The 26,805-nt window shown below is 40.2% G+C and overlaps 1 protein-coding gene across 1 annotated transcript in view; it reads left to right on the top strand.

Moving 5' to 3' along the window:
* Positions 1-26,805, top strand: part of MGAM (maltase-glucoamylase) — a 141,825-nt gene that overhangs the window by 107,621 nt on the left and 7,399 nt on the right. Inside the window, 18 exon segments of the mRNA XM_041751803.1 lie at positions 520-720; positions 2,558-2,712; positions 3,675-3,843; positions 4,108-4,204; positions 5,441-5,553; positions 6,417-6,542; positions 7,525-7,653; positions 9,393-9,503; positions 9,814-9,876; positions 13,381-13,515; positions 14,206-14,293; positions 15,758-15,896; positions 16,887-17,020; positions 17,153-17,187; positions 17,281-17,397; positions 21,195-21,343; positions 22,237-22,321; positions 23,206-23,262. Coding sequence (XP_041607737.1) covers positions 520-720; positions 2,558-2,712; positions 3,675-3,843; positions 4,108-4,204; positions 5,441-5,553; positions 6,417-6,542; positions 7,525-7,653; positions 9,393-9,503; positions 9,814-9,876; positions 13,381-13,515; positions 14,206-14,293; positions 15,758-15,896; positions 16,887-17,020; positions 17,153-17,187; positions 17,281-17,397; positions 21,195-21,343; positions 22,237-22,321; positions 23,206-23,262 — 2,103 coding nt within the window.

The following is a 26,805-nucleotide window of genomic DNA, read 5'->3' on the forward strand; positions in this document are numbered from 1 at the left end:
GTGCTGCCTTCAGCCCAAGGCCTGATCCTAGAGACCTGGGATCGAGTCCCATGTCAGGCTCCCTGCATGGAGCCTGCTTCTCCCTCTGCCTGTGTCTGTCTGTCTGTCTCTCTCTCAATCCGCGTCTCTCATGAAGAAATGAAATCTTAGATAAATAAATCCTTGACACTCAACCTGCAGTTTCATGAGTATAGCACGAGTATCTGTGTCACTACTTAAAAACCCATAGAAAGCAAGGACTTCCAAAGGAACCTGAGTTTGTATCTGGATATAAAGAATAGGTAGGGACAGGAGTGGGAGGGTTTTTTTTGTTTTGTTTTGTTTTGTTTTTTTGTTTTTGTTTTTTTTTACAAATACTTCGTAAGGAGATCAGGAATTTAAACTTATGTCACTATCAAAGAATATATAAGAAAATGAGTGATGGTCTGGCTTTACTCCCTATAAATGGCCTTTTCTAGCCCCTTTATATTTGATAATTCTAGGACCACATGTAGAGGTAACCTTTGCTTTCCTTTTCAGGCATCCAGTTCTCCTGGAGTCCCATTCTGTTATTTTGTCAATGATCTGTACTCTGTCGGCGATATTCAGTATGACTCACATGGAGCCACTGCTACCATCTCCTTAAAATCTTCTGTCTATGCCTCTGCTCTGCCCTCAGTGCCCGTGACCTCTCTCCGCCTGCGTGTGACCTACCATAAGAATGACATGCTACAGTTTAAGGTATATGTTTGCAGCACACATATGTATCAAGTACCGACTGGGCACTTGGCAGTTCCATTACTTTTTGCTAGTCGAGGTCACAGAACCCTAAAATAAGTGTGCTCCTCTGAGCTCCCCGTGCTGCAATATACTAGATTATTATGCTGAGAACACTGAGAAACCATTGATGGACCAGTGCTGCCTGTTCTGATGTGCATTCTGAAAAGATCACTGTGTCTATTGTGAGGAAAATGGTTGGGAGGATAAGAGTGAAAAAGGAGAGGCCACCCAGGAGGCTACTGGTTAGGTTGTCCATGTGAGTGACCGAGTGTAGACCAAAGATAAGGAAGGAGAACGATGGTGGACATCTTGTTGGATCACAGGATCCAGTGATGACTGCAAGTAGGCAATGAAGGAGAGGGAGGGATCAAGAATGATTGCCATGTTTCTGGCATATGTCTATATATGGATGGTGGTGACATTACTTGTAATGGGAACACTGGAAAGATTTGGGCTTGGGCAAAATAAGATGATGAATTCAGTTTGGAAGGCTGAGTTTGGGATATTTGAGAAATAGCCATGAGAATGTAGTGATCTTGGCTTTTTTCCTGTGATTTAATTAAGCTAAGGATCAGTGGCAGGCTGTTCTTATGTCTATTTCTCTACTACTTGTAAGTTTCTCAAAGATGGGTATTTGTCCATTCATCTTTGTGTTTCTGAAATCTGACACAGAGCCTGGTAAATAGTTAGCACTCAGATGTTTCCTGAGAGAGTAAATGAAAGACATCGAGCACTGCCCAAAGTTTCCTAACGACCTGCTATCAACCTGGACTAGGAGTCCTTTTACATCTTCTAGCGCAGGGAAGATGCTCTTTGATATTTCTGTCCTCACCTTAGGACTGGCCTGTGGTAGGCACCTAGTTTTGAACAAATGAATTTACTTGCATTTCCTGCTTTAACCCTTTCCTGTCCTACCTCCTGATCACACAGTAGCTCTCCCCCCCCAGCATTTGCCTCTTTCTGACCCAGCTTTATTTTATTTATTTATTTATTTATTTATTTATTTATTTATTTACTTTTTCTCTGACCCAGCTTTAATACTTTCGGCCTTTGCCTTTGTTTCACTACCAGGAATGACTTTATCTCCTTGCTGTGCTTGGTTAACAGCTGCAAAGGTTTTAACACTCAGCCTGTAATTTTCACATGATATCATGTCAGTCTTCCAGAAACTGTGTTGGGCATTTTCTTTTCTGTAATCTCACAACACTCTCACGTAGCTCTACAGGAGCACGTATCAGCCCAGGTGCTGTGGATCCCTCTTTTACGTCCGGTTAGCATGTGAATTTCTTAAAAATAGTAATTGTGTCTTGTCTGGCTTAGTGTGTCTAGTGTCTGTAGTACAGTATAGTAGAGTACATATTTTGTAAATCTACTTAGATCCCATTTTTAGGAAGGACATCTGTGGTAATTTTAATCAAAATAGAGTTCATGTTTTTTGATGGTTTTTTTTTTCAATTCAGAGAAGCTTTCAGATAATCACATATATCCACACACAAAGCAATAAATACTATATATGTACCAAGCTGATTTTAGTCTGATTTTCCAAGATATCACCAATGTCGAAGGGAATGTGTTACTGTAATAGGGGCCTTAAAAATGAGATATGACAGATTCAGATCAAAATGTTAATTCTAACATTGTTCTTTGATATAGTAAATAAATCCCTGGTGTCATGAGTTTAATGAAAGGAGAGAAATAATAGAATTCAGACTCCATGTCAAAGATACCAAGTTTCTGCTAAGGATATAGGTTTCGAGAGTACTATATTTTCCTAATTTTCTTCCCACTCTCACCCTAGATTTATGATCCCAATAATAATCGGTATGAAGTCCCAGTACCTCTCAACATACCCAGGGTTCCATCCAGCACCTCTGAGAGTCAACTCTATGACGTCCTCATTAAGAAGAATCCATTTGGAATAGAAATTCGCCGGAAGAGTACGGGCACTGTGATGTAGGTGGCTCCTGGTCTGACTTGGGATTGATAGTTACCTATACATTCACTGCCAAGTCCATTGTCCTTGGAGATATCCTGGCTCAAAGCATCACACTATCCATTTCCAGGTTTATGAATATGTTATTCCCTTTGGACTAAAGATTTCTCAATCTTTAGCCCCCTGGCAATAATTACTGAGGCATTTACATGTACTAGGGATTCATTCAACCAATGTTTACAGGGTGGTTAGGTTATATTATCTCTATATTAGGTGGTTCTAGAAGATAAAGTCTCTCTTCTCATGACAAAAATTAATGCTACATAACAAAGACAAGTTAAAATATAAATAAGAAAGTTTAGGTAGCGACAACTGCTATGTAGGAAAAAGAACAGGGTAATCAGAGTTATAGGGAGTTTACTGCTTTTGATACTGTGATCAGAGTAGGTGTCTCAGAGAAGGTGACATTTGAAATAGGACTTGGATGAGAAGGATACACCCCTGTGGAGATCTGGAGGAAGGGGAAGAACATTCTAGACAGATGGAATAAGAAGTGCACAGGCCATGAAACAGGAGCACACTTGCCATATTGAAGGGGGAAATATCCACCACTGGAGCACATTGTAGTTGGATTGCTCTGGATGTTAAGTAGCAAATGGGCTGTAGAGAGCAAGAGTGGACTGCCAGGCTAGTGTCGGGTGGTAGCACCCAAGACGGTGAAAAGTGATTGGATTTGGCATCCTGAAGAGAAAACTGAAGAAAGGCAGTGAGAGAGGAAAACAGGAGAATGAAGGCTGGCTCCTGGGCTGGTAGCAGGTGCACCTAAGATTATTTTAATTGAATAGACTTTGTGTCTGTTTGGAAGATTAACAGGCTCTGGGTGGAAGAGGGAATCGAGAGTTCTGTTGTCCTTGAAAGGTCAGGTACTTGAAGCCAACAGGTTAGCTCATTTCTTTTCCAAATACTCTCTTTTGTGTTGCAGTTGGGACTCTCAGCTCCTTGGCTTTACCTTCAATGACATGTTCATCCGTATCTCCACTCGCCTTCCCTCCCAGTACCTCTATGGCTTTGGGGAAACTGAGCACACAGCCTTTCGGAGAGACTTGAACTGGCACACATGGGGGATGTTCTCCAGGGACCAACCTCCGGGGGTAAGGGCAGAGCATCTGGGATCTGTGTCTCCCTCTCTCTACATGCTGTGTATACTTCATGCGTCATCTTCTCAGACTCACCTTAGATGGGCACGTTCGGCACTTAGGCAAGTGGGCCAGTGTTTACGCTCCCTTGATTTTCACATACCTAAAGCTCATTGTAGAGAAGACAAAATGTACTTTGTCAGTCATTTTTTGTGGAGTTTTTTTCTCAGTCACAATGTGTTTTAACTTCTTACCACTTTTGCCCCATGACTCTTCCAGTACAAGAAGAATTCCTATGGTGTCCACCCCTACTACATGGCACTGGAGGAGGATGGTAGTGCCCATGGGGTGTTACTGCTCAACAGCAATGCCATGGGTAAGATGATGCCAACATCTCCCCTTATTTTTGTGAACCAGTCATTCGTGAGTAATGTTACAATGAATTTGAAACTGCTTCCCCCTGGAGTCAAAATTATCATCTTGGGGACAGTGTTTTTGTTTTAATTTTTATTTTCTGGGTAGACTTTCTATTTATTTCAGTTCAGTAGCATGTGGTAATGAGAGTTAACTCTTATTTGGCAAAAATGTAAGAAGGGATAGAAAGACCAAGTGAGTCTGAAATATCCTGGAGGTCAGCCGGTAGGAGGCATCTTTTTAATTTGAGTTAGTGGTGAAGCTATGGATAAGAGTGCTCACTCTGGGGGTATGAGGGTGTGAAAAAAATTTATATGGTTTATTGGAAAGAGGGTGGAAAATCAGGAGGTGTGGGGGAAAGCATGCACGTAAAAACTGGTCAAATCAGAGTCAGGTATATTCCCGACTTAATAGTTTTATATGAATGTCAGTTTCCTGGTTTTGACAATGTACAATGGTTATATAAGATGTCATTGAGGGAAGCTGAGTGAAGTATACAGAGGACCACCAGTACTATTTTTGCAACTTCTTATAAATCTTACAGTATTCTAAGATAAAAGTTATAATAATTTTAAAAGAACAGAATGACAAAACATATTATAAAATAATAATAAGCCCAATGGCTTATTATTCTAAGATTTCTAAGATATTCTAAGAATTCTAAGATATTCTAAGATATTCTAAGTATTCTAAGATAAAAGTTATAATTTTTCTAAGTATTCTAGATTCTAAGTATAAAAGAGTATTCTAAGATAAAAGTTATAATAATTTTAAAAGAACAGAATGACAAAACATATTATAAAATAATAATAAGCCAATGGCTTATTATTCTAAGATTTCTAAGATATTCTAAGATATTCTAAATATTCTAAGATAAAAGTTATAATTTTTCTATTCTAAGTATTCTAGATTCTAAGTATAAAAGAGTATTCTAAGATAAAAGTTATAATAATTTTAAAAGAACAGAATGACAAAACATATTATAAAATAATAATAAGCCCAATGGCAAACAAATCCAGGGGTTAGCACCCTGTAGACTTTCACTCAACTTCTTCAATTCTATGTAGGTATGGTAAAAATTCTTTCTCTTAATACTGTATAATACAGAGGCATAAGGAGAAGGCAAAGGGAAGAATTTCAGGGATTATTCCTCACCTTGAATGTTTCCAGCTTGATTGATATTTTCCTATATTTTCAGATGTGACATTCCAGCCCCTGCCTGCCTTGACATACCGCACCATAGGAGGAATTCTGGACTTTTATGTGTTCTTGGGGCCAACTCCAGAGCTTGTCACTCAGCAGTATACTGAGGTAGGAGGGAATTAAACTGATTATCAAGTATTCATCCAGTGCATTCCGAGTTTCCAAATCCACATTTATTAGTGTAACTCTCAGTTGATACCTGGAATTGTTGACGCTTTTGGAAGATAGACTATAAAATGATGAACAAAATATATATCCCAATAACCATTAAGTTTGCAGCCTCTCAAAGATTGCAGAGCAGTAGTGGTGCCGGTGGTGGTGTTGGCAGTGGCAATGGTGGTGGTGGAGGTGGTAGTGGTGATGGGATTATAGTAATGGTGGAGGTGATAGTGGTGATGGAAGTGGTGGTGGAGGTGGTGGTCATGTGGTAATGGTGATGGTACTGTTAGTAATGGTGGTCACAGTGGTCATGGCAGTCACTTTGGCAGCAGCAACAAGCACATATACAATTTACTGTGTGTTACTGATTATTTTATGTATATTAACTCATTCAGTCCTCACAAAAACACTATGAAGCAAACACTATTATTATCCCCAGTTTACAAGTGAAGGAACTGATGAACAAGAGGTTTTTAACTTTTGCACAGGGCTGCTTAGCCAGCAGGGATTGGAGCCTGGATAGTAAACCAGGCATTTTTGCCTCTAGATTCTGAGTTCTGAACCAGTAAGCTAGACTGCCTCTAAGAATCAGGATAAAATCAGATTTTCCAAAATTCTTGGGGAAGAAGGTCAGATCTAGCAGAAAGATTTCTCCAAGATATCCCAGGGGCTCTGTATCCTCTCTGTTTCTCTCCATTTTTGAATTTGTTGATTATCTAACTTGGGCCACGGGAAAAAATATTCTTAATTTGTTGACAATTTCAATCCAGATTCTCCTTTTTAAGAATTAAATTTTCTGTCTATTTTTGTAGATGATCGGTCGGCCGGTGATGGTTCCTTACTGGTCCTTGGGGTTTCAGCTGTGTCGCTATGGCTACCAGAACGACTCTGAGATTGCCAGCCTGTATGATGAGATGGTGGCTGCCCAGATCCCTTATGTACGTTTTCCGTATGTGGTGGTTTGGCTCTGGGACCTCGTGGCCAACACTAGTGGTTTCTGTGTCTGGATTAGCTTGACTTGGGTGGAGGAGGGTGTTCCTACAACTACACAACTTTAAAAGACTTGGTCAAAACCATCTTTGGTATCTTAAGAACAAAAGGTTCCCCAGGCGGTAGTTTTGCTTAATTAAAAAGAAAATGACCCCAATTCAGTCAGATCACAGTAGGTGCAGATATAACCTCAGTTCCAATGCTTTGCTGGTACGACAGTGTTCCCTCGACTTTGAGCTAAAGTTGAAGAGGGGGATCTTGGGGTACCTATTTCCTGATAAAATACATACAGAAACAAGTTCTGTTCTTCACTTGAGGGCTAGAGGGGTCCAAGAATCAGAGAACTGATCCCATAAACTTCTTATATATTTAATTTTATTCTATTTATTTTTCTATTTCTTACAATTATTGCTATCAATTGTAAGCATAGCATGCCATATTTCATTTTTAGTAAGAAAGCTGTGTCTGATAACCCCCAGGATTGGGATATTCTAAAGCAACTACAGGAGCCTTTTTTTAAAAAGGTAGATTTACCATCCATCCAATGTATCAGTGCTGGGGAGTTTACATTATGTTCTTTTCTCTGAAAGTGAACCACTGATCCCAGGAGGAGCCTCTTGCGGGGTAGGTAACCACAATCACTCACACTGGCCACTCACAAGGCACTTTCTCATCTGCTCTCTTCATTTATCCTTGCAATAGCCTTGCCACATAGGCATCATCCTATTTTTGCTAATTTAGGGTTTTTTGGTTCTATTTTATGTTTGAAAATTTGAAAATTTCCCAGGATCTAATACCTGATACCTGGGATTAGAAAAAGTCAAAAGGAAGCCATCTGAAATTCACCATTGGTTAGTTGAGGTTTGTTCTCACCTGGAACCTGGCCTTTTACAAGCAGGAGCCACTCACTGCCCCCGTGTGCTCCCCCAGGATGTGCAGTACTCCGACATCGACTACATGGAGCGGCAGCTGGACTTCACCCTCAGCCCCAAGTTCGCAGGATTTCCAGCTCTGATTACTCGCATGAAGGCCAACGGAATGCGGGTCATCCTCATTCTGGTTAGTCCCTCTGCGAATGGGTGGCAGTTGTTGGGGAGACTGAATGGGCGTTGGTGGAGAAAGCTTTCTTTTTTTTTTTCTTTTTTCTTCCTTTTCTTCTTCTTCTTCTTCTTCTTCTTCTTCTTCTTCTTCTTCTTCTTCTTCTTCTTTTCTTCTTCTTTTCTTCTTCTTCTTCTTCTTCTTCTTCTTCTTCTTCTTCTTCTTCTTCTTCTTCTTCTTCTTCTTCTTCTTCTTCTTCTTCTTCTTCTTTCTTCTCTCTTTTTTAACAGTAAATGGACCTTTATTTAAAGACATTAACCCACAAGGGAAAAAAAAATGGAAGTGACAAAAATGGCAACCAAATTTAGAAGCTGAATGTCTGATGAATGTTGAATGAGTTAACAGACCTGAGAAAGGTCAATTCTAAAGTAGCACTGAGGAAGGCTGGAAAGCATCCCACTTTATGTTGCACATCCCTCTAAGGCTCGGATATTAATGAAAAGTGAAAGGAAGGATGAGGTGGGGCTGAAAAGAGAGGACAGTTATACTTTCTTGCCCCCCAAAAGATTGAAGTTTCATTCTTGCAGAGAATCAGAGTATCTCTGGACTGGGGAACACCTAAGCACAGCTGTGTGTGGCAATGCTGATCTGAAAATCACTGAGAACTTTCAGTTACTCCTCTTCTGCCTTTTACTTCTCCCAGAAGACACTGGAAGTAGGCAAGATATAGGAAATAATCTTTGAAGAATGAGACCAGTGAGAGAAAAGACCTAAGGTATTAGCATCAAAGATTCCCAAGAAAATGGTGTGGCTATCCACACTAGAATAAAAACCGCATTTGACAAGCCTCACACACATACTGAAATTTCAGTCATTTATAGTGTTTTTTCATACTTACGAGAAGATGGCGAAGGCATTTGAGGACCAAAACATTATAAATTATGGAACATCAACAAACTTAAAAAGCAGGTTAGGGGAAGTAGAATTTATTTAGGGAGAACATTTCAAGAAACTATTAGAGTATCCTCAAAAAGATAAGGTATTACTTTCATGAATTAGAAAATAATAGAACAGAACAGATGGAAAACTCAATGAAAAGAAGATAAAATAGAAGCATTCTCTCAAAAAGTAAAGCAAAAAGATAAAGAAAATTGGAAAGAAACGAAAGTAGGAGGCCCAATATCCAAATAATAGATATTTTAGAATGAGCAAAGAGAGAAAATAGAGGGGAAAAATTCATCAAGTAAATCACTAAATAGCATTTTTCCAGAACTGAATGATGGGTTTTTAGGGTTTATTATTATTATTTTATTTAAATTCAATTTGCCAATATATAGGAGATGGTGAAAGGGACTATAAGGGAAAGGAGGGGAACTGAGTGGGAAAAATTAGAGAGGGAGACAAACTATGAGAGACTCCTAACAAAGGGTTGCTGAAGGGGAGGTGAGTGAGGGGATGGAATAGCTGGGTGACTGGCACTGAGGAGGGCACTTGATGGGATGAGCACCGGGTGTTATGCTATATGCTGGCAAATTGAATTTAAATTAAAAAAAAAATAGAAAGCTTTCTATTGTATTTCCTTCTGTGTTACGAGTGGAGAAGTTGAGGTTCAGTAAGAAAAATGTATTTCCCAGGATTCACACAAGCACTGTGGTTTGCGCAGAAGCTGGTGCCTTCTTTTTGGGAATTCTCTTTTTTTTTTCTGTCCTGAGCTGTTCTCTGGCTTTGGACTTCTCCCCAGATCTGTGCTTTGGTTTCAGGACCCAGCCATTTCTGGTAATGAGACGCAGCCCTATCCTGCATTCACTCGGGGTGTGGAGGATGATGTCTTCATCAAAGCTCCAAATGGTGGAGGCATTGTCTGGGGGAAGGTACGGTGTGAGTGATGAACCACTAAACTCCAGCCTGGGGGTGGGTGTGTGTGTGTGTGGTTAGTGTGCATGTTGTTTTGGGACCTTTTCCATTTGGGTTCTGAGATCAGAAGTTCTCGTTCTGTCCATCAAAATTTGTCAACACGCTTAAGGAATGTCTAGGGAATGTGTAGATGTGTGTGCATTGTGGGATCCACTTCCCTAGACCAAAACCAACTATTACCACCCACAACCATGGTTTATAGTTTCTTAGGAAGTTTGTAAGGTAAATTATCTAGGGCATTGCTTTTGAACAATTTTTTCTCCACAGGTGTGGCCTGATTTCCCTGATGTTGTCATAAACGCGTCCCTAGACTGGGATAGTCAAGTGGAGGTAAAGGGACCTTCGGGGATGTGGGTGAAGTGAGGGTGACTGTACTTGGGACAGTGGACATCCCTCAGCCATGGGTGTGGGCCTGGTGAGGAATGCACTGAGGGCTTGTGTCCTGTGTGTTCATCTGTGTGCCATCACTTTACATATAACATTTTACTCCCGACTGGGAGGCAGGGATTATTATCCTCAGCATAACCAGGATTCAGAGAGCTTAAATTACTGCTCTATGGGTTTGAGTGGCCCAGTGATGATTTCAAGTCAAAAACTGTCAGATTCCCAAGGCCCATGAAATTTCGACCTTTGAGAAATCCTGTTTGCCCATAATTCATGGGTTTATTGTTGTTTCTGTTGTTCCTGAGTATCCCAATTTTAAACACAGTCTCCACACCCTGTCTACCCTGTCTGTAGTGTGGGATCTTTTTCTCTGTACATCTGTTTTCCATGGATGGGCTTCCCCATCTTCACTCTTACAAATCCCCCAACCTGGGGCACCTGGGTGGCGCAGTCGGTAGCACTCAACTCTGATTTTGGCTCAGGTTGTGATCTCAGTGGTGTGAGGTCAAGCCGTGCACTGGGCTCTGTGCTCAGCATGGAGTCTACGTGAGATTCTCTCTCCTTCTCCTTCTGCCCCTCCTGCTTGTGTTCTCTCTTTCTCTCTCTCTCAAATAAAGAAATTTTAAAAAATAAAATAAAATAAAAATAAATTCCCCATCCTTCCTTGGGTTTCTCGACTTTGCTCTTACCTCCCAGTTTCTAGCTTTATGTTAAAACTGCTCTCTGTGGGGAACAAGTTCTTATTTGTAATGCATCGCATCTTAGATAAGGGTTCAAGGGGGAGGCCCTAGCTTCCTCTTTTGCTTCTCATGGGAAACTACTTGAAGTTGGCTGGTCCAGGTAGGCCACATGAACACAGGAGTCTTCCAGGCCAGAGAAGTTCAGGGTCTCCTTGACATTCATTCATTCATTTGTTTGTTCGTTCATTCATTCTTTTGGGGGGGGGTATTTTTCCCATAGCACAATTGAAATATAACTGACAAATCAAATTGTATATATTTAAGGTGTACAGTGTGGTGATTAATTACATATATATATCATGAAATGATTACCATAATCAGGTTAATTAACACATCTATCACCTCATATATTTGCCATTTGTCTGTGTGTCGTAAGAATGCTTAAGATCTACAGTCATAGCAACTTTTATATGTACAATACAGTATTTTTAACTGTAGTCACCAGGCTGTACATTAGATCTCCAGGACTTATGCATCTTAAAAATAAAAGCTTATATCCTTTGATCAGCATCTCCTCATTTCCCCCACCCCCTACCTCCTAGTAACCACCATGCTGCTGTTTCTATGAACTCAACCTTTTTTTAAGATTCCAAATATAAGTGAGATCATATAGTATCTACTTTCTTCTGTATAGTTCTTTTTATTTAGCATAATATTCTCCAAGTTCATGTATGTTGTTGCAAATGGCAGGATGTCCTTCTTTCTCATGGCTGAATAATATTTTATTGTATGTATGTATGCTATTTCTTCTTTGCCCTTTCATCCACTGATGGATGCTTAGGCTATTTCCACATCTTGGCTCTGGTAATAATGCTGCAATGAACGTGGGAGTACGTGTGTCTCTTTAAGATATCTATTTCATGAAAAAAAAAAAGATATTTATTTCATGTTATTCAGGATATATATCCAGAAGTGGGATTGCTAGATCACATGGTAATTCCACTTTTAATTTTTTGAGGAATGCCTATATTGTTTTCCATATGGTCGATGGGGATAAAGGTGATGATATCCAGGTCTGGCCTGGCCGAGGGTAGTATGAAATAAGCAAACAAGCAAATAGCAGGCAGCCTGTGGAAAGCAGATTGCTGAGTCTGAACCCAGATTGAATTCAGTAGGCCTAGGGTTGGGCCTAAGAATTGCATTTTGGTAGCATGTGCACAGTGGGTTGTAATAAGCGATCCTATGGCTGGACATGCAAGTAGGAGCATCACTAGTTGAGACCCAGGAAAGTGGGGGCAAAAGTAACAAGGCAAGAGCTGAATACAGACAGGAGTGAGGCAGAGCCAGCACCTTGGAGAATGGCAAAGTGTGTATTTCATGGGTAAGAGCCATCAGAGTGTCTTTCAATGAGGCTAATGAATTAGAGTTGGTCAGGAGTCTCATTTGTCCCCTATATGGGATTCAGTGGTGACTCAGGCATGGCTGGATTCGACTCTGTTTACCCTAATGCTCCATCTCCCTCCTCTACACCATGTTTCTAACCCTGCCACAGCTAGAGCTGTCTTTCTAGTGAAAGATTCTATTCTTGGGGTTCCATGTCTCTACCTCTGTCCTCTAGCAAAAAGGCATCTCGGGATGCCTCCCTTTCAAGAGACTCTCAGGGATGTGGTTCACTCTCCTTCCCTTCTCTGCAAGCTGGATCTCTGCATCCAGTTGCATTTCTCTTTTCTTCTTTGTGTTCCTTTTTTGGCCTTCTATCTAGACCTATGGGTTCTTACTTGCCTTTTGTCTCTTGTGTATAGAAATGGGAGATTTCCTAAACCAAGTTCTCCTTCTGTTGTCCTTACTCCTCAGGAGCCTGTCCTCCCCAACCAGCAGTGTTACTTAGCTCTTTAACTCTTAAATCACAGTGAGGAGCACAGAGGAACCCACTTACTGGAACATACAAAGGTCCATAAAGTTCCAACACAAGCAACACGGGCTGTATAGAAATTTATGAATATCTGCTGCTGCTGCTCAGAGGTGTGAATTCACAATTATGCACCGAGCATTTATTTCATATGGGGTTTGAAGCTAAGCACTGTGGAGAAGTCCAAGGATCCACCAGCAGAGTATAAAAACAAGGTCCTTATTTTCAAAATCCTTATGATTTAGTTCAGCTTTGGATCCACTCTCCAGATTAAAATACAGATAGAGCTTTTATTACTTGAAGGAGATAAAGAGAAGGGGGCAGTGTTTAAAGCTTCCTCTTTAGCTCCTCCCAAGTGACCTGACACACAAGTGCAGTTTTCAAGTGATTTCCTTAACTATGGAAAACACAAGGGTGCTGGTTAGACATCTCACCCCTGTCCTCCCTTCCCCAGGGGGAATGAGACCAGAGAGCCTGCTTGTTCCCTTCCAGCCTGCTGACAGTGCATCTGATGTCTTTCAAGCTGCAGTCCCTCCCTGGCTCCTACTTTGATTCTGAGTCAAGCTTAAGAAATTGTCAGCCAGAGCTTGAAAGTTAAGCATCAAGTGAGACAGTGAGTGCAGGGTGTTGGTTGCTACCACTCATGTTGACACAAAAAGGACAGTCCCCAGATACCTTCCAGATGCTAAGCAGGTGTCTAATGCATGCTAATGTCTCTTCTGTGCACTCGTTATATTTCACATAAGCCGCGAACGTTATTTTGGCTCTGTTTGGATTATCTATCGCCACGCAGTACAGGTGTGTGCATGAATTATGATATAATTTGGGGGAGGACGCATAAACTGTATGTCATTTTTACAGCTGTACCGAGCTTATGTGGCCTTTCCTGACTTTTTCCGTAATTCCACTACCACATGGTGGAAGAGGGAGCTGCAAGAACTATACACCAACCCCCAGAATCCAGAGAGGAGCTTGAAGTTTGACGGCATGTGGATTGTAAGTGTGTGAGTTTGCATCTGTGCACATGTGGGTGGGCATGTTTTTATCTTTGTTGCTAAGCTTATGGATCGTGACCTTTAATCAAGAGGGATGATAATCATCCAAGAAAGACTTTGGACGCATCAAATTGCAGTTCCTCCAATCAGAAGTGGAGCATCTTTGATATTCCTCATATCATGTACTGAAGTTCCTGCTGTAAAATGCGAGGTGATTACTAGGAATTTCTTGGACTTGAGCCTTGCCTCATACCTTGAGGGAGATTTATTTTTTATTTTTAAATTTATTTATGATAGTCACAGAGAGAGAGAGAGAGAGAGAGAGAGAGAGAGAGAGAGGCAGAGAGGCAGAGACATAGGCAGAGGGAGAAGCAGGCTCCATGCACCGGGAGCCCGACGTGGGATTCGATCCCGGGTCTCCAGGATCGCGCCCTGGGCCAAAGGCAGGTGCTAAACCGCTGCACCACCCAGGGATCCCGATTTTTTTTTTTTTTTAATCCTCTAGCCAATCATTCTTGAGGGCTTCATTGATCTTTCTAGTCAGTTCTCAGCTGGATCTGATGAGTCTCCCTGGGCTGATATCTACGGGATTGCTGGAGGGTGAATGATTTATTCACTGCTTCCTTGTCTCTGAGTTGGCAGTATGTAATGATTTGAAAAAGTAAGCTATATCTGTGTTTGACATTTCTAGGATATGAATGAGCCAGCAAGTTTTGTGAATGGAGCAGTTCCCCCAGGCTGCAGGGATGCCACTATGAACCACCCCCCCTATATGCCACGTAAGAGCCCTCAGTCTCCTTTTTTGGCAGAGCCATGGCTATGAGGAGTGACCTCAACAAGAACCCAGCAGCAGGGTTTATCCTGACTGCTCAGGGCATATCTTAACTGGCACTGTGGTTTTTAGGGGGAACAAAGACATACATGCGTCAAGTACTTTATCCAGTTGAGTGTGTATAAGTTACTGGCCCTGTTGGGTGAGTTTCTCAAATTTGTTCAGAAAACAAATGGGTGGAAAAAAAAAAAAAAAGAAAGAAAACAAATGGGTGGGCTCAGTTGGTTAAGCATCTGCTTTCGGCTCAGATCATGATCTCAGGATCTTGGGATCGAGCCCTGCATGGGGCTCCCTGCTCAGTGGGGAGTCTGCTTCTCCCTCTGTTTCTCCCTCTCCCTCTGCTTTTCCCTCTCTCTCTGCCACTCCCCCCTCACTCGTGCTCTCTCTCATGCTTTCTCTCTACTCAAATAAATAAAATCTAAAAAAAAAAAAAACCCACTTAATATCAGTTATGTCTCCAAAGGATTCTAGAACTAAGTTTCTTAATTCTTCAGGCCTCTGTGAATTCCTCCACAGGAATTTGTTAGGCCCCCAGTGGGTGGAAAGTAGTGGCTCCCCCTTATCATGAAGTCAATGGACTTTGGTGTTATACTTGTGTTCATATCTTGGTTCCAGAAATTATATTTACTATGAATTGTGTGACTTTTAACAGGTTACTTGATGTTTCCAAATCTGTGTTTTAAATTGTGAAGGGAGGGGCACCTGGGTGGCTCAGTGGTTGAGCATCTGCTTTGGCTCGGGGCATGATCCCGGGGTCCCAGGTATCAAGTCCCACATGGGGCTCCCTGCATGGATCCTGGTTCTCCCTCTGCCTGTCTCTGCCTCTCTGTGTCTCTCATGAATAAATAAATAAAATCTTTAAAAAAATTGTGAAGGGAGATAGTCCTCTTTTATAGAGTTATAGGAATTACATGAAATGACTTACAAGAAAAATGCTTAGACTGCATCCTGTCAAGTAATTAGTTGTTTCTTTCTTTTTTTTTTTTTAAGATTTATTTATTCATTCATTCATGAGATACAGAGAGAGAGGCAGAGACATAGGCAGAGGGAGAAGCAGGCTCCCTGTGGGGAGCCCCATGTGCAACTCTATCCCAGGACCCCGGAATCACATCCTGAGCCAAAGGCAGATGCTCAACCACTGAGCCACCCAGGTGTCTCAAGTAGTTAGGCATTTGACACCTGTGTTTTCCTCCCCCTGCCCCTGCTTTCTCCTGGAGCACCCTGTAGGGGACCTTATGTTGAAAGCACCTGTGGGTTCCATTGCAGCCCCAAGCCAAGCATGTTCCCATGCCCCTGAAGAGAAGAGGAACCCATGCATGGGTCTTAAGATCTAGTGTCCAATTCCTTAAAGAGGGGTCAGGAGTAAACAGGAGCAGACATGGCATTTATATCACTAGATCTTTCTCCTCAGATTTGGAGTCCAGGGAAAAAGGCCTGAGCAGCAAGACCCTGTGCATGGAGAGTGAGCAGGTCCTGCCAGATGGCTCACGGGTGCGGCACTATGATGTTCACAGCCTGTATGGATGGGCCCAGACCAGACCCACCTACGAGTGAGTCATGCTCTCCCTTCTCTGGTCCACATGACCTGCAGGGACAGCCAATGACTGAGGAAGTTACCCTGCATTTCCTTTCATGCCCCATCTCAAGGGTTAAGAACATATTAATTACAAATGTGTCACAATGCTTATTTTTTTTAAAGATTTTATTTACTTATTTACTTATTTAGAGACAGCATGAGCAGGGGCAGGAGCAGAGGAGGAGGGAGAGGGGGAGAATCTCAAACAGACTCTCTGCTGAGTGTGGAGTCCAATGAGGGGCTTGATCTCATGACCCTGAGATCATGACCTGAGCCGCACAATTCTTACATATTAAGCGAACACAAGCATGGAGCCAGGCTCCATGATCATGGTTAGAAGGACAGGTTTAAGTAAGAAATGGTCCTAACAGCAAGAGACAGATAGTCCTTGTAGAGGAGACACACATGGAGACACAAGCAATGATCACACAGTGCAGCTGATGCTATAATTAAATATAAGAGGTGAAGGGAACACGGAGGACTAGATCTCCTTTTATTTTATTTTGAAAGTGACTCATCTCTGTTGGGTTTTTTTGTTTTAGTTCTGCTGAATTAGTGCTGTCCCATTTTGTGAGCTCAGTCAATGAATAATAAGAATTATCCTAAGGAAAGCCTTACAAAGGAATTTATTTTCTTCCTCCGTAAATATAAAAATATAAAAACTTAGTACTTAGTGAATAAGTGGTAAGACTTTGTGGTTACTCATTATTTTTAGGTGATCCAGTAAGTTTATTACAAAGTTTGTCGAAAAACACTATTTAAAAGCACAATTGGTACCATCATTTCTATCATCCAGGGTCAATCAGTGGGGACTTCATTATGGCTCAGATTTCCATATTTCCTCCAGCAATGGAGGAGACATTTTGTTGCTATGCCTTGGGCTCTGAAACTCTGGATGGAGAAGCTCTGTGGCCTTTTCTTTCCTAATCTGCTCCCCAATCACCTCCTTTCCCCCTCCAACTAGAGCTGTGCAGGAGGTGACGGGACAGAGAGGGATTGTCATCACCCGCTCCACATTCCCCTCTTCTGGCCGCTGGGGAGGTCACTGGCTGGGTGACAACACGGCCGCCTGGGACCAGCTGAAGAAGTCTATCGTTGGTTTGTGGGCTTATCCTTAGGGTCTTCTGCTGGTGGGAAGGGCGCTAGGCCCCCTTGATAAAGGATTCTTGAGGAGGGAGGAGGAAACAGATCATGAGTCCCATCTCTCACATAGCTGTGTTCTTGTTGCAGGCATGATGGAGTTCAGCCTCTTTGGTATATCTTATGTAAGTGTCTTTTGGGTCACTTCTAATCCCCAAGAAGATAGTCACATCTTTCAGAAATCACCAACAAGCTTGTTTTATTCTACCTTGTTTCAGACAGGAGCAGATATTTGTGGGTTCTTTCAAGATGCTGAATATGAGATGTGTGTTCGTTGGATGCAGCTGGGGGCCTTTTACCCCTTTTCGAGGAACCATAACACCATTGGGACCAGGGTAGGATGTTAACTTATAGCTCAAAAGTCTTGTGTCACTAGGAATACAACCTCCAAATTTGAGCTACAATTAATTAATATTCTCTGTGACATCCTCAAAACCATCAAACCCTTATGTTTCTTGTTTTTTTTTTTTTCTTATTTGATACACTTATGTATTGTGAAATGATTACCATAGCAGGATTAGTTAACACTTCCATCACCTCACACAATTGCCATTTCTTTTTTGTGGTGAGAACATTTAGTATTTATTCTTTTAGCAACTTCCAAGTATATAATAGAATATTATAAACTATAGTCACCATTCGATTGTGCATTCGATTACCAGAACAAATTCATCGTGTAACTGGAAGTTTGTACCCTTTGACTGATAGTTCCCCATTTCTCCTATCCCCCAGCCCCTGATATCCACCATTCTGCTCTCTAGAGGAATGAGAGGTAATAGATGTGATAGATGTGAGGTGATGTCTCACTGTGGTTTTGATGTGTATTTCCCTGATGATGAGCGTTATTGAGCATCTTTTCATGTAGTTGTTGGCCATTTGCACGTCTTCTTTGGAAACTGGAAACCAATAACAGGAGAAAAACTGGAAAACTCACAAATATGTGGAAATTAAACAACCAATGGGTCAAAGATGAAATCAAAAGGACAATAAAGAAAATATCTTGAAACAGATAAAAATGGAAACACAATATACCAAAACTTACGGGATACAGTGAAAGCATTTCTAAGGGGAAGTTTATAGTGATAAACACCTACATTAAGAAAAAGAGAGAAATATCTCAAATAAAAACCCGATTTTATATCTTAAGGAACAAGCAAAAGAAGAACAAAGTAAGCCCATGGTAAAAAAAGAAATAATAAAGATCAGAGGAGAAATAAGTGAAATGGAGACCAGAAAAACAACAGAAAAAATCAACAAAACTAAGAGCTGGTTCTTTGAACAGATAAACTAAATTAACAAACCTTTAGTTAGATTTGTTAAGGAAAAAAAGAGAGAAGACTTAAATAAATAAAAAATATAAATGAAAAAGGAGACATTAGAATTGATACCACAGAAATGCAAAAAATCACAAGAGACAGCAATTATATACTAACAAATTGGACAGCCTAGAAGAAATGAATAAATTCCTAGGAACATACAGTCTACCAAGACTGAATCATGAAGAAATAGAAGAGCCTAACAGATAAATACTGAAAAAGGAGATTGAACTAGTAATCAAAAATCCCCTAACAAAGAAAAGTCCAGAACCAGATGTTTTCCCTGGTGAAGTGTATCAAAAATTTAAAGAAGAATCAACACCAAGACTTCCTTGAACACTTCAGAAAATTAAGAGGAGGGAGCACTCCCAAACAAGTTCATCATTACCCTGATATTAAAGCCAAATAAGAGCCCTACTAGAAGACTAGAGGTCAATATCCCTCAGGAATACAGATCCAAAAATTTGCAACAAAATATTAGTACATTGAATTCAACACATTGGAAAAATCATACACCATGATCAAGAGGGATTTTTTTTAAAGATTGTATTTATTTATTTATTTATTTATTTATTTATTTATTTAACAGGGAGAGAGAGAGAGACAGAGACAGAGACAGAGACAGAGACAGAGACAGCAGGAGCCAGGGGAAGGGCAGAGGGAGAGAGAGAAACAGACTCTCTGCTAAGAGAGGAGCCTGATGCAGGGCTCGATCCCAAGACCATGGCATCATGACTTGAGCTGAAGGCAGACGCTTAACCAACTTAGCCATCCAGGCACCCTCAAGTGGGATTTAACTTGGTATGTGTGGATGATTCAACATGCACAAATAAATAAATGTGATACAGTACATTAATAAAATGAAAGATAAAGATCATTGGATCATCTCGATATATGTAGAAAAAAATTGACATAATATAGCATCCTTCCATGATGAAAACTCTAAACAAATTGGGCATAGAAGGAATGTGCCTCATCATTATAAAGACCATATGAGACAAGCCTACAGCTAATATCATGCAAAAGTGAAGATTGAAAGCATTTTTTCTAAGACCAGAAATAAGACAAGTGTCCATTCTCACTACTCTTATTTAACATAGTACTGGAAGTCCTAGCCAGAGTAGTCAGGCAAGAAAAAGAAATGAAAGGCATCTAAACCAGAAAGGAAGTAAAATTGTCTCTGTTTATAGTTCATATGATCTTTTATATAGAAAATCCTAAAGCTATCATTTAAAAAACCTTTAGAATTAATCAGTTCAGTAAAGTTGTGGAATACAAAAATCAACCTATGGAAATAAGTTACATTTCTATACACTGACAGCAAAATATCTGAAAAAGAAATAAAGCAATGCCACTCACAATAGCATCAAAAATCAATAAAATACTTAGTAATGAATTTAACCAAGGAGGTGAAAGACCTATACAATGAAAACCATTGGGCATATATGAAAGAAATTGAAGAATACACAAACAAATGGAAAGATATTCTATGTTCATGGATTAGAATTAACATTGTTACAATGTCTATACTACCCCCAAACCATTTATAGATTCAGTGCAATCATTATCAAAATTCCAGTAGCATTTTTCACAGAAATAGAAAAAACAATCCTAACATTCATATGGAACTACAAAACACCCCAAAGAGGTAAGGCAATCCTGAGAAAGAAGAACAAAGCTGGAGGCATCATGCTTCCTGGTTTCAAATTATATTACAAAGTTATAGTAATAAAAAAATAAAGTTATAGTAATCAAAATAGTTTGTTATTGACCTAAAAATAGATCAATGGAACAGAATCAAAAGCACAGAAGTAAACCTTTGCAAGAATATTCAATGGAGAGAAGACAGTCTCTTCAAAAAATGCTGTTGGGAAACTGGAAAATCACATGCAAAAGAATGAAATTGGAGCCCTATCTTATAACTCACAAAAATTAACTCAAAATGATTAGTAATTTAAACATAGGACTTTAAACTGTGTAAGTTCAGGAAGGAAACAGGAGAAAAGCTCCTTGATGATGTTCTTGGCAATGATTTTTTGGGATATGACACCAAAAGCATAAACAACAAAAGTAAAAGTAATAAGTCTAGGGATCCCTGGGTGGCTCAGCGGTTTAGCGCCTGCCTTCGGCCCTGGGTGTGATCCTGGAGACCCGAGATCAAGTCCCACGTCGGGCTCCCTGCATGGAGCCTGCTTCTCCCTCTGCCTGTGTCTCTGCCTCTCTCTCTTTGTGTCTCTCATGAATAAATAAATAAAATCTTTAAAAAAATAGTCTACATCAAACTCAAAAGCTTCTGCACAGCAAAAGAAACAACAAAATTAAAAGGCAACATATGGAATGGAAGATATTATTTGCAAACTATATATCTGATAAGGAGTTAATATCCAAAATACGTTAAGGCACTCATTCAAATCAAGAGCACAAACAATCTGATTTAAAACACATAAACAATCTGACTTAAAAATGGGTAGACTAACCACATAGACATTTGTCCAGGAAGACATACAAATGGCTAACAGGTCCATGGAAAGGTCCTCATGCTTCAGTGAACCAGATTCCTTAGGGCTTTTTAGATTCTTTTGTTCGTTTAGGCTGTGTTCTACCAAATATATCCCAAAAAGAATGTCTTATGGAGAAATTTCATCAACTGTCTTGGGAAAGCTTGAGGGACTTCTTTCAATATATTAAGAATTTTCTCAGGCTCGTCTATAATCAAATTGATCAAATATGATCTTCATTTGTAATAAGCATTTGGTGACATCCTTAAGTTTCCAGGTCCCAAGGTAAGCTCTGAGCATTTCTTTTTTCTCCTTTAGAGGCAAGACCCTGTGTCCTGGAATGCAACCTTTGAGGATATCTCCAGAAGTGTGCTGCAGACCAGATACACCCTGTTGCCATATCTCTACACCCTGATGCACCTGGCCCACACGGAGGGCAGTACTGTCGTGCGGCCTCTTCTCCATGAGTGAGTGTCTAGCTGGGATCCCAATGACTAAGGGATAATATCATTCTATGTGATGGCTTCTGGGAAAGTACCTCCAAATTAAATTAAAGACATGATTGCCCTGTGCCATAAGCTTTCCGGGCACAGATCATACATTATAACACCTTTTAGCACAGCATCAGTCATGCCCAAGGGTCCTTGATAAAATGTTACTGAATGAAAAAAAATTCAAAGTGATTATAATACAACATGGAATACTTTCTTTCTAAATTGGGCATATGAAGAGCTGCTGCCTATCTTTTGTAGCGGCTCAGGTCACAGAAACAAGGCCAGATATGAGGGATGGAGATTTGAGGGTTGAAAGCCATTCTTGGATTTAAAACCTGCCATAGTTAAGAAACATGGAAATATTTATAGGTGAGAACATGTCTAAATCCAACCATTTATGGGGTTTGAAGAACATGGCAGAAAGCAAGTATGTATCTGATTAAGGGAGACATAGGGAAATGGTAAAGGAAGCTGTAGAAGGCAGCTGGATTTCTGACCTGGGTCTAAACTTAAAGAGTTTCTTCTTTCTTTCTTTCTTTCTTTCTTTCTTTCTTTCTTTCTTTCTTTCTTTCTTTCTTTCTTTCTTTCTTTCTTTCTTTCTTTCTTTCTTTCTTTCTCTCTCTTTCTCTCTTCTCTTTCTTCTTTCTTTCTTTCTTTCTTTCTTTCTTTCTTTCTTTCTTTCTTTCTTTCTTTCTTTTCTTCTTTCTTTTTTTAATTTAAATTCAATTTGCCAACATATATAACATTCAGTGCTCATCCCACCAAAGCCCTCCTTAGTGCCCATCACCCTGAACTTGAGTTTCTTCAGGGTCTTGGCCTAAGGCCTTTTGGGGTCTTAATTGTAGTACCTTGGTTTCTCTTTCCAGGTTTGTGTCAGACCGGGTGACCTGGAATGTAGACAGTCAGTTTCTGCTGGGCCCAGCCTTCCTAGTCAGCCCTGTCCTGGAGCCTGTGAGTATGGGTGCCTCTGATGAATAGAGAATTAGAGTTCTGAGGCCTAGTGACTAGAGGCAGCAGAAGAGGCCTGGTCTGCTGGAAGTCCTAAGATGTGGTCTCTTATTCTACTTCTGTCTCTTCCTCTCCGTCTCCCTCTGAGTTGAATTCCATTACTTAGGTGCTCTGTCCTCTGCTCCCTAATCTTTAAAATCAGCATAACAGATTCTGATTCCTAGGAAAATCAAGAAGAAAGAACCTTATGATATATTTGAAGATATAATCATTTATTTATTAACTAAAATAAGACGAATGGACCAGGTATATCAGGCTATGTTATAAAAATTCATTTCAGTCCTTTATCACCATTAAAAACAATTTTGCAGGATGTTTATACCAATTTGCATAATCTTTTTGTGGGCTAGCCCTTCTCTTCCTTCTATAAGATGTCCTTAGGCGGCAAAAGCCATTTCTTCATTTTTTTTTTCCCTTGATGTATAGGCTTCTGATTAGAATACCAGCTAATTCCATCCTCCCCAAAACTTACAGCACTAATTATAATCCCTAAAGTACTGGCACCATAAAATCTACAAAATTTTCTTCTACTCCAGTCCCAATGAGAGGGTATGAGATAAGTCTATAAGCAAATGATGATTTTTTTCCCCAAAAGTCCTGATCCCAAAGGGCTTTAGGGAAACTATTAGTTTCTGGTAGGCAACTCTCCCATTTGGGAAGAGGGGAGGCATGGGAGGAAAGGCTTCCCCAGCATTGCTGGTCTCTAAAAGATGAACTTGTGGGTCCAAGACCAACACTATTGTTTTGACCCTTACACTATGCAAATTGGTTACATTGCCCAGGATGGAAGAGCCCACCGCCAAAGTCTTGTTTGTGTTTAATTTTAGAATGCCAGAAATGTCACTGCATATTTCCCTAGAGCCCGCTGGTATGATTACTACACGGTAAGTTTTTCTGATGATTTATACAACTTGGGAAAATGGTAGTGTACACAGGCTTCAGAATCTGACACATCATCCATCCGATTCTGGCTCCATAACTCATTTGATGTGTGTGAGCTTGGACAAGTCACTTTTAACCTCGTAGCCTCAATTTTTTCACCTCTAAGTAGGATAAGTGCATTTTTCTCACAGAACTGTTAAAAAATAACACATTTTGTGAGTGTTCTTTATGTGTTAGTTTTTATCTTTCATGCTGGTGTATAATGGCAACACTAGTAAATACTTGAAATTGTGCTATCAAATGTAGTTTTTGTTCATATCACCCCTTATAAGACTGTAAGTCCAAAAAGTATTGAGGCCCTTCCTTTCTTGCTTTTTTTTTTAAGTTTTAAAGATCTTATTTATTTATTCATGAGAGACACAGAGAGAGACAGAGACATAGGCAGAGGAAGAAGCAGGCTCCATGCAGGGAACCTGATGTGAGACTCAATCCTAGGACCCCGAGGTCATGACCCCAGCCGAAGGCAGATGCTCAACCACTAAGGCACTGAGGTGCCCCTCTTCTCTTGTTATTAAATATCTCCTTCTAAAAAATATAAATAAATAAATAAATAAATAAATAAATAAATAAATAAATAAATATCTCCTTCTATAGCATGGATGCTCCAGGAGGAGTTGTTAAATGTAATCTCCTGAGGTAAGCACAGTCTTAGGCAGTATATAAAATGCACATGGAGGTATGAGACGCAACCAACCCTTGTGTGCCAGAGCAACACAAGTGCATTTAGAAATGGAAGACGAACATGTCATTCTCTGTTCTAGAACATTTCTACAGTAGTGGGAGCTCCAGAGACTCAGCTGAGTAAACAGGGCCTTTCAAAGCAAGCACAAGGCCATGTTCTCTTGTAAGGACAAAAGTCGGATTTTGATTCTTGAGGAAGAATCAAAGGAGGTAATTCCTCTCCCTGTAACCAAGCCTACTCTGACTTTTCTGAGGAGAGCAAAGCAGAGGACTCAAAATCCAGCAAAAGGAGAATAGCGGGAGAATAATAGGGAGAGCATACTCTGGCCCTTTGGGTCAATGCATTTGCAGTGTGATTAGGTGAAAACTGGACAAGAACAATGGAAGTCTTGTTCCTCCTCCTCTTTGTCTCACTGGAGCCCCGAGTCCTTCCCAGACACCTCTCCCATCTTTTTTTTTTTTTTCCCTCGTGGGTTGGATCTGTCCTCTAGATGGCCCTGCGTTAGGACTCTGCTGTGTGCTTCCCCAGCCAGGGCCTTCAGCGGGGGAGCAGCCAACTGATTTTAAGTCACCTAGCCTAGGTCCTGAATTTGCATGTTCACTGCTCCATTCACTCACAGAGATTTTGAGTACCCGGAGGTTCGCTGGAACAGTGGAATACATGAGTTGCCTGGGCATACAGTTTAAAGAGGTACTCCTTCCTAGGGCTGAGCCAGTGTTTGTATGACCCTGACAGTGAGCACTGCCTTAAACTGGGCCCCCTAGGCATCTCATTTAATTCCACTCTAGTCCCAGCCTGGCCCAGGTGCAGGCCACCTTTTGAGCTTCAGGTGTTAGAATACTGTGACAGCTTCCCATTGAGTGCACCCTGGAACCTGGAGCTGATATTTGCATGTGGTCAACACTAATACTTATGTACATAATCATAGGCACTACATGAAAGAAAGGGAAGTGTGAGGGCTAGGAAAGAAAAGTATCCTGGAAATTGTTGATTTTATACATGGCTTTTAAACAGAAGAGCTTTGGTTGAGGAAGGAAAGGGGGAAAAAATCACTTAGGAAGGCTCAAGTTGATGGAGCAAACCATTTAGAAAAAAATTAAATTTTGCTGTTAAATTAAAATGGAGATTCTGTGGTTGGAATTAATGAAGAAGTGTCTCCTTGATTAATCTTTACATGGTTGGGTACCTATTTTTGTACAAGAGCAGAGGTTGGCAAACTACCACCCACAGCTACATCTGATTCATACCTGTTTTTATAAATAATGTTTTATTGGAACACAGGCATGAGCATTTGTTTATTTATTGTCAACAACATCTGTACTCACACCAGCAGAGTGGAGTAGTTTCACCAGAAGTTGTCTGACCTGCAAAGCCTAAAATACTTAGTATTCGGTCCTTTATAGATAAAGTTTACCAATTCTAGTTCTAGCAGATATACATGCAGTATGAGACCTAGTCCACCATCTGATCATGTGAAAAGGAACAAATTCATTATTCAGTATAAGGAATACAGTGGAATATTAAAACATAGTGTCAAAAGTTAAAGGAAGAAGAGCTGCAGATGTACTAGTTAAAGGATAAAAGTCACCAGGGGGAAGATAAGATTGGAAGGGTACCATGAAAGATATATAGGGTTCCAAAAATACGTTAGAAGAGTAGAGATACCTCCCCTGGTATAAATACAAACATTGGAGAAGGGCAAACATGGTAAAATGGAAAGTAAAATTCACCATGTTCTGTATCTCCCAACTGCTGGTCCCCCTTCTAGAGCTAACCCCTTTTAACAGTTATACACCTTTGCTGATAAAAGTTTGTGCGTAGACTAGCATATGTGTATTCTTTTTTATTTACACAAATAGTATCTTACTGTACATACTAAAAGGCTCCTTAATTAATTCACTTAATAATATATCTTGAAGCTTTTGTTTATTAAAGAACTTTGAACTTGAACTATTTGAATTTGAAGCTCTTCCCTATTTTTTTTTAGCAAATATATTATATTCCATTGTATGGAATCATTTAGCAAATCACTTTTGTGGATGGACATTTTGGATTTAGGTTTGCCTGCTTTCTTTTTATAAGTAGTGGTACAAGGTAACAGGTAACACCAATGTATGTGTATCTCCATATAAGTTTTGTCAGTAGAATTTCTGGGATTTAAAAATTTGACAGATATTGGTAGGTTGCTTTCTGAAAAGGTTTTATCAGCACTCAATCCCACTGAGTGTTTATAAAAGTGCCAAGCAAAGATACTTAATCAACAACTGTGCAGTTGATGCAAATTCCCCCTACAAAGGCACTTGGGTTGTCTATTCTTATTTTAGTAGTGTGCTTTTAGATTTTTAACGTACAGTCATATTTTAATGGATATTTAAACAGGAATTTGTTAGACTACACTGGTCAGAAACTACATAATGGAAAGTAAATAAGCTTCTGATAAATCAAGTATTAGAAATGAAATCATGAGATTAAACTCACATCACATTTACATAATGTGTAGTAGAATAGAAATATTATTGAGAGAAATAAAGAATTTGGTAGGGAGATAACTTTGACATTTTTATATGTGTCGAGTTTCACTAGTAGGCAGGATAATCAATGGAGGAAATGTCCAATGTTCATAAGATACCAGAGTGAAATGTCATTAGAGATCATATAATCGGATTTTCTCATGTTATCAGTGAGAAAACTGAAGAAGCCTAGAGATGTAGGACTGAAGTTTTTATTAAATCCTGTAGACTCCGGAGTCCTGAGGCAGGCCTCAGGGAGTATGGCATCAGTCACCATACTTCCTTCTGACCAC

Source organism: Vulpes lagopus, chromosome 4 (assembly GCF_018345385.1).
Source record: "Vulpes lagopus strain Blue_001 chromosome 4, ASM1834538v1, whole genome shotgun sequence".
Lineage (NCBI taxonomy): Eukaryota > Metazoa > Chordata > Mammalia > Carnivora > Canidae > Vulpes > Vulpes lagopus.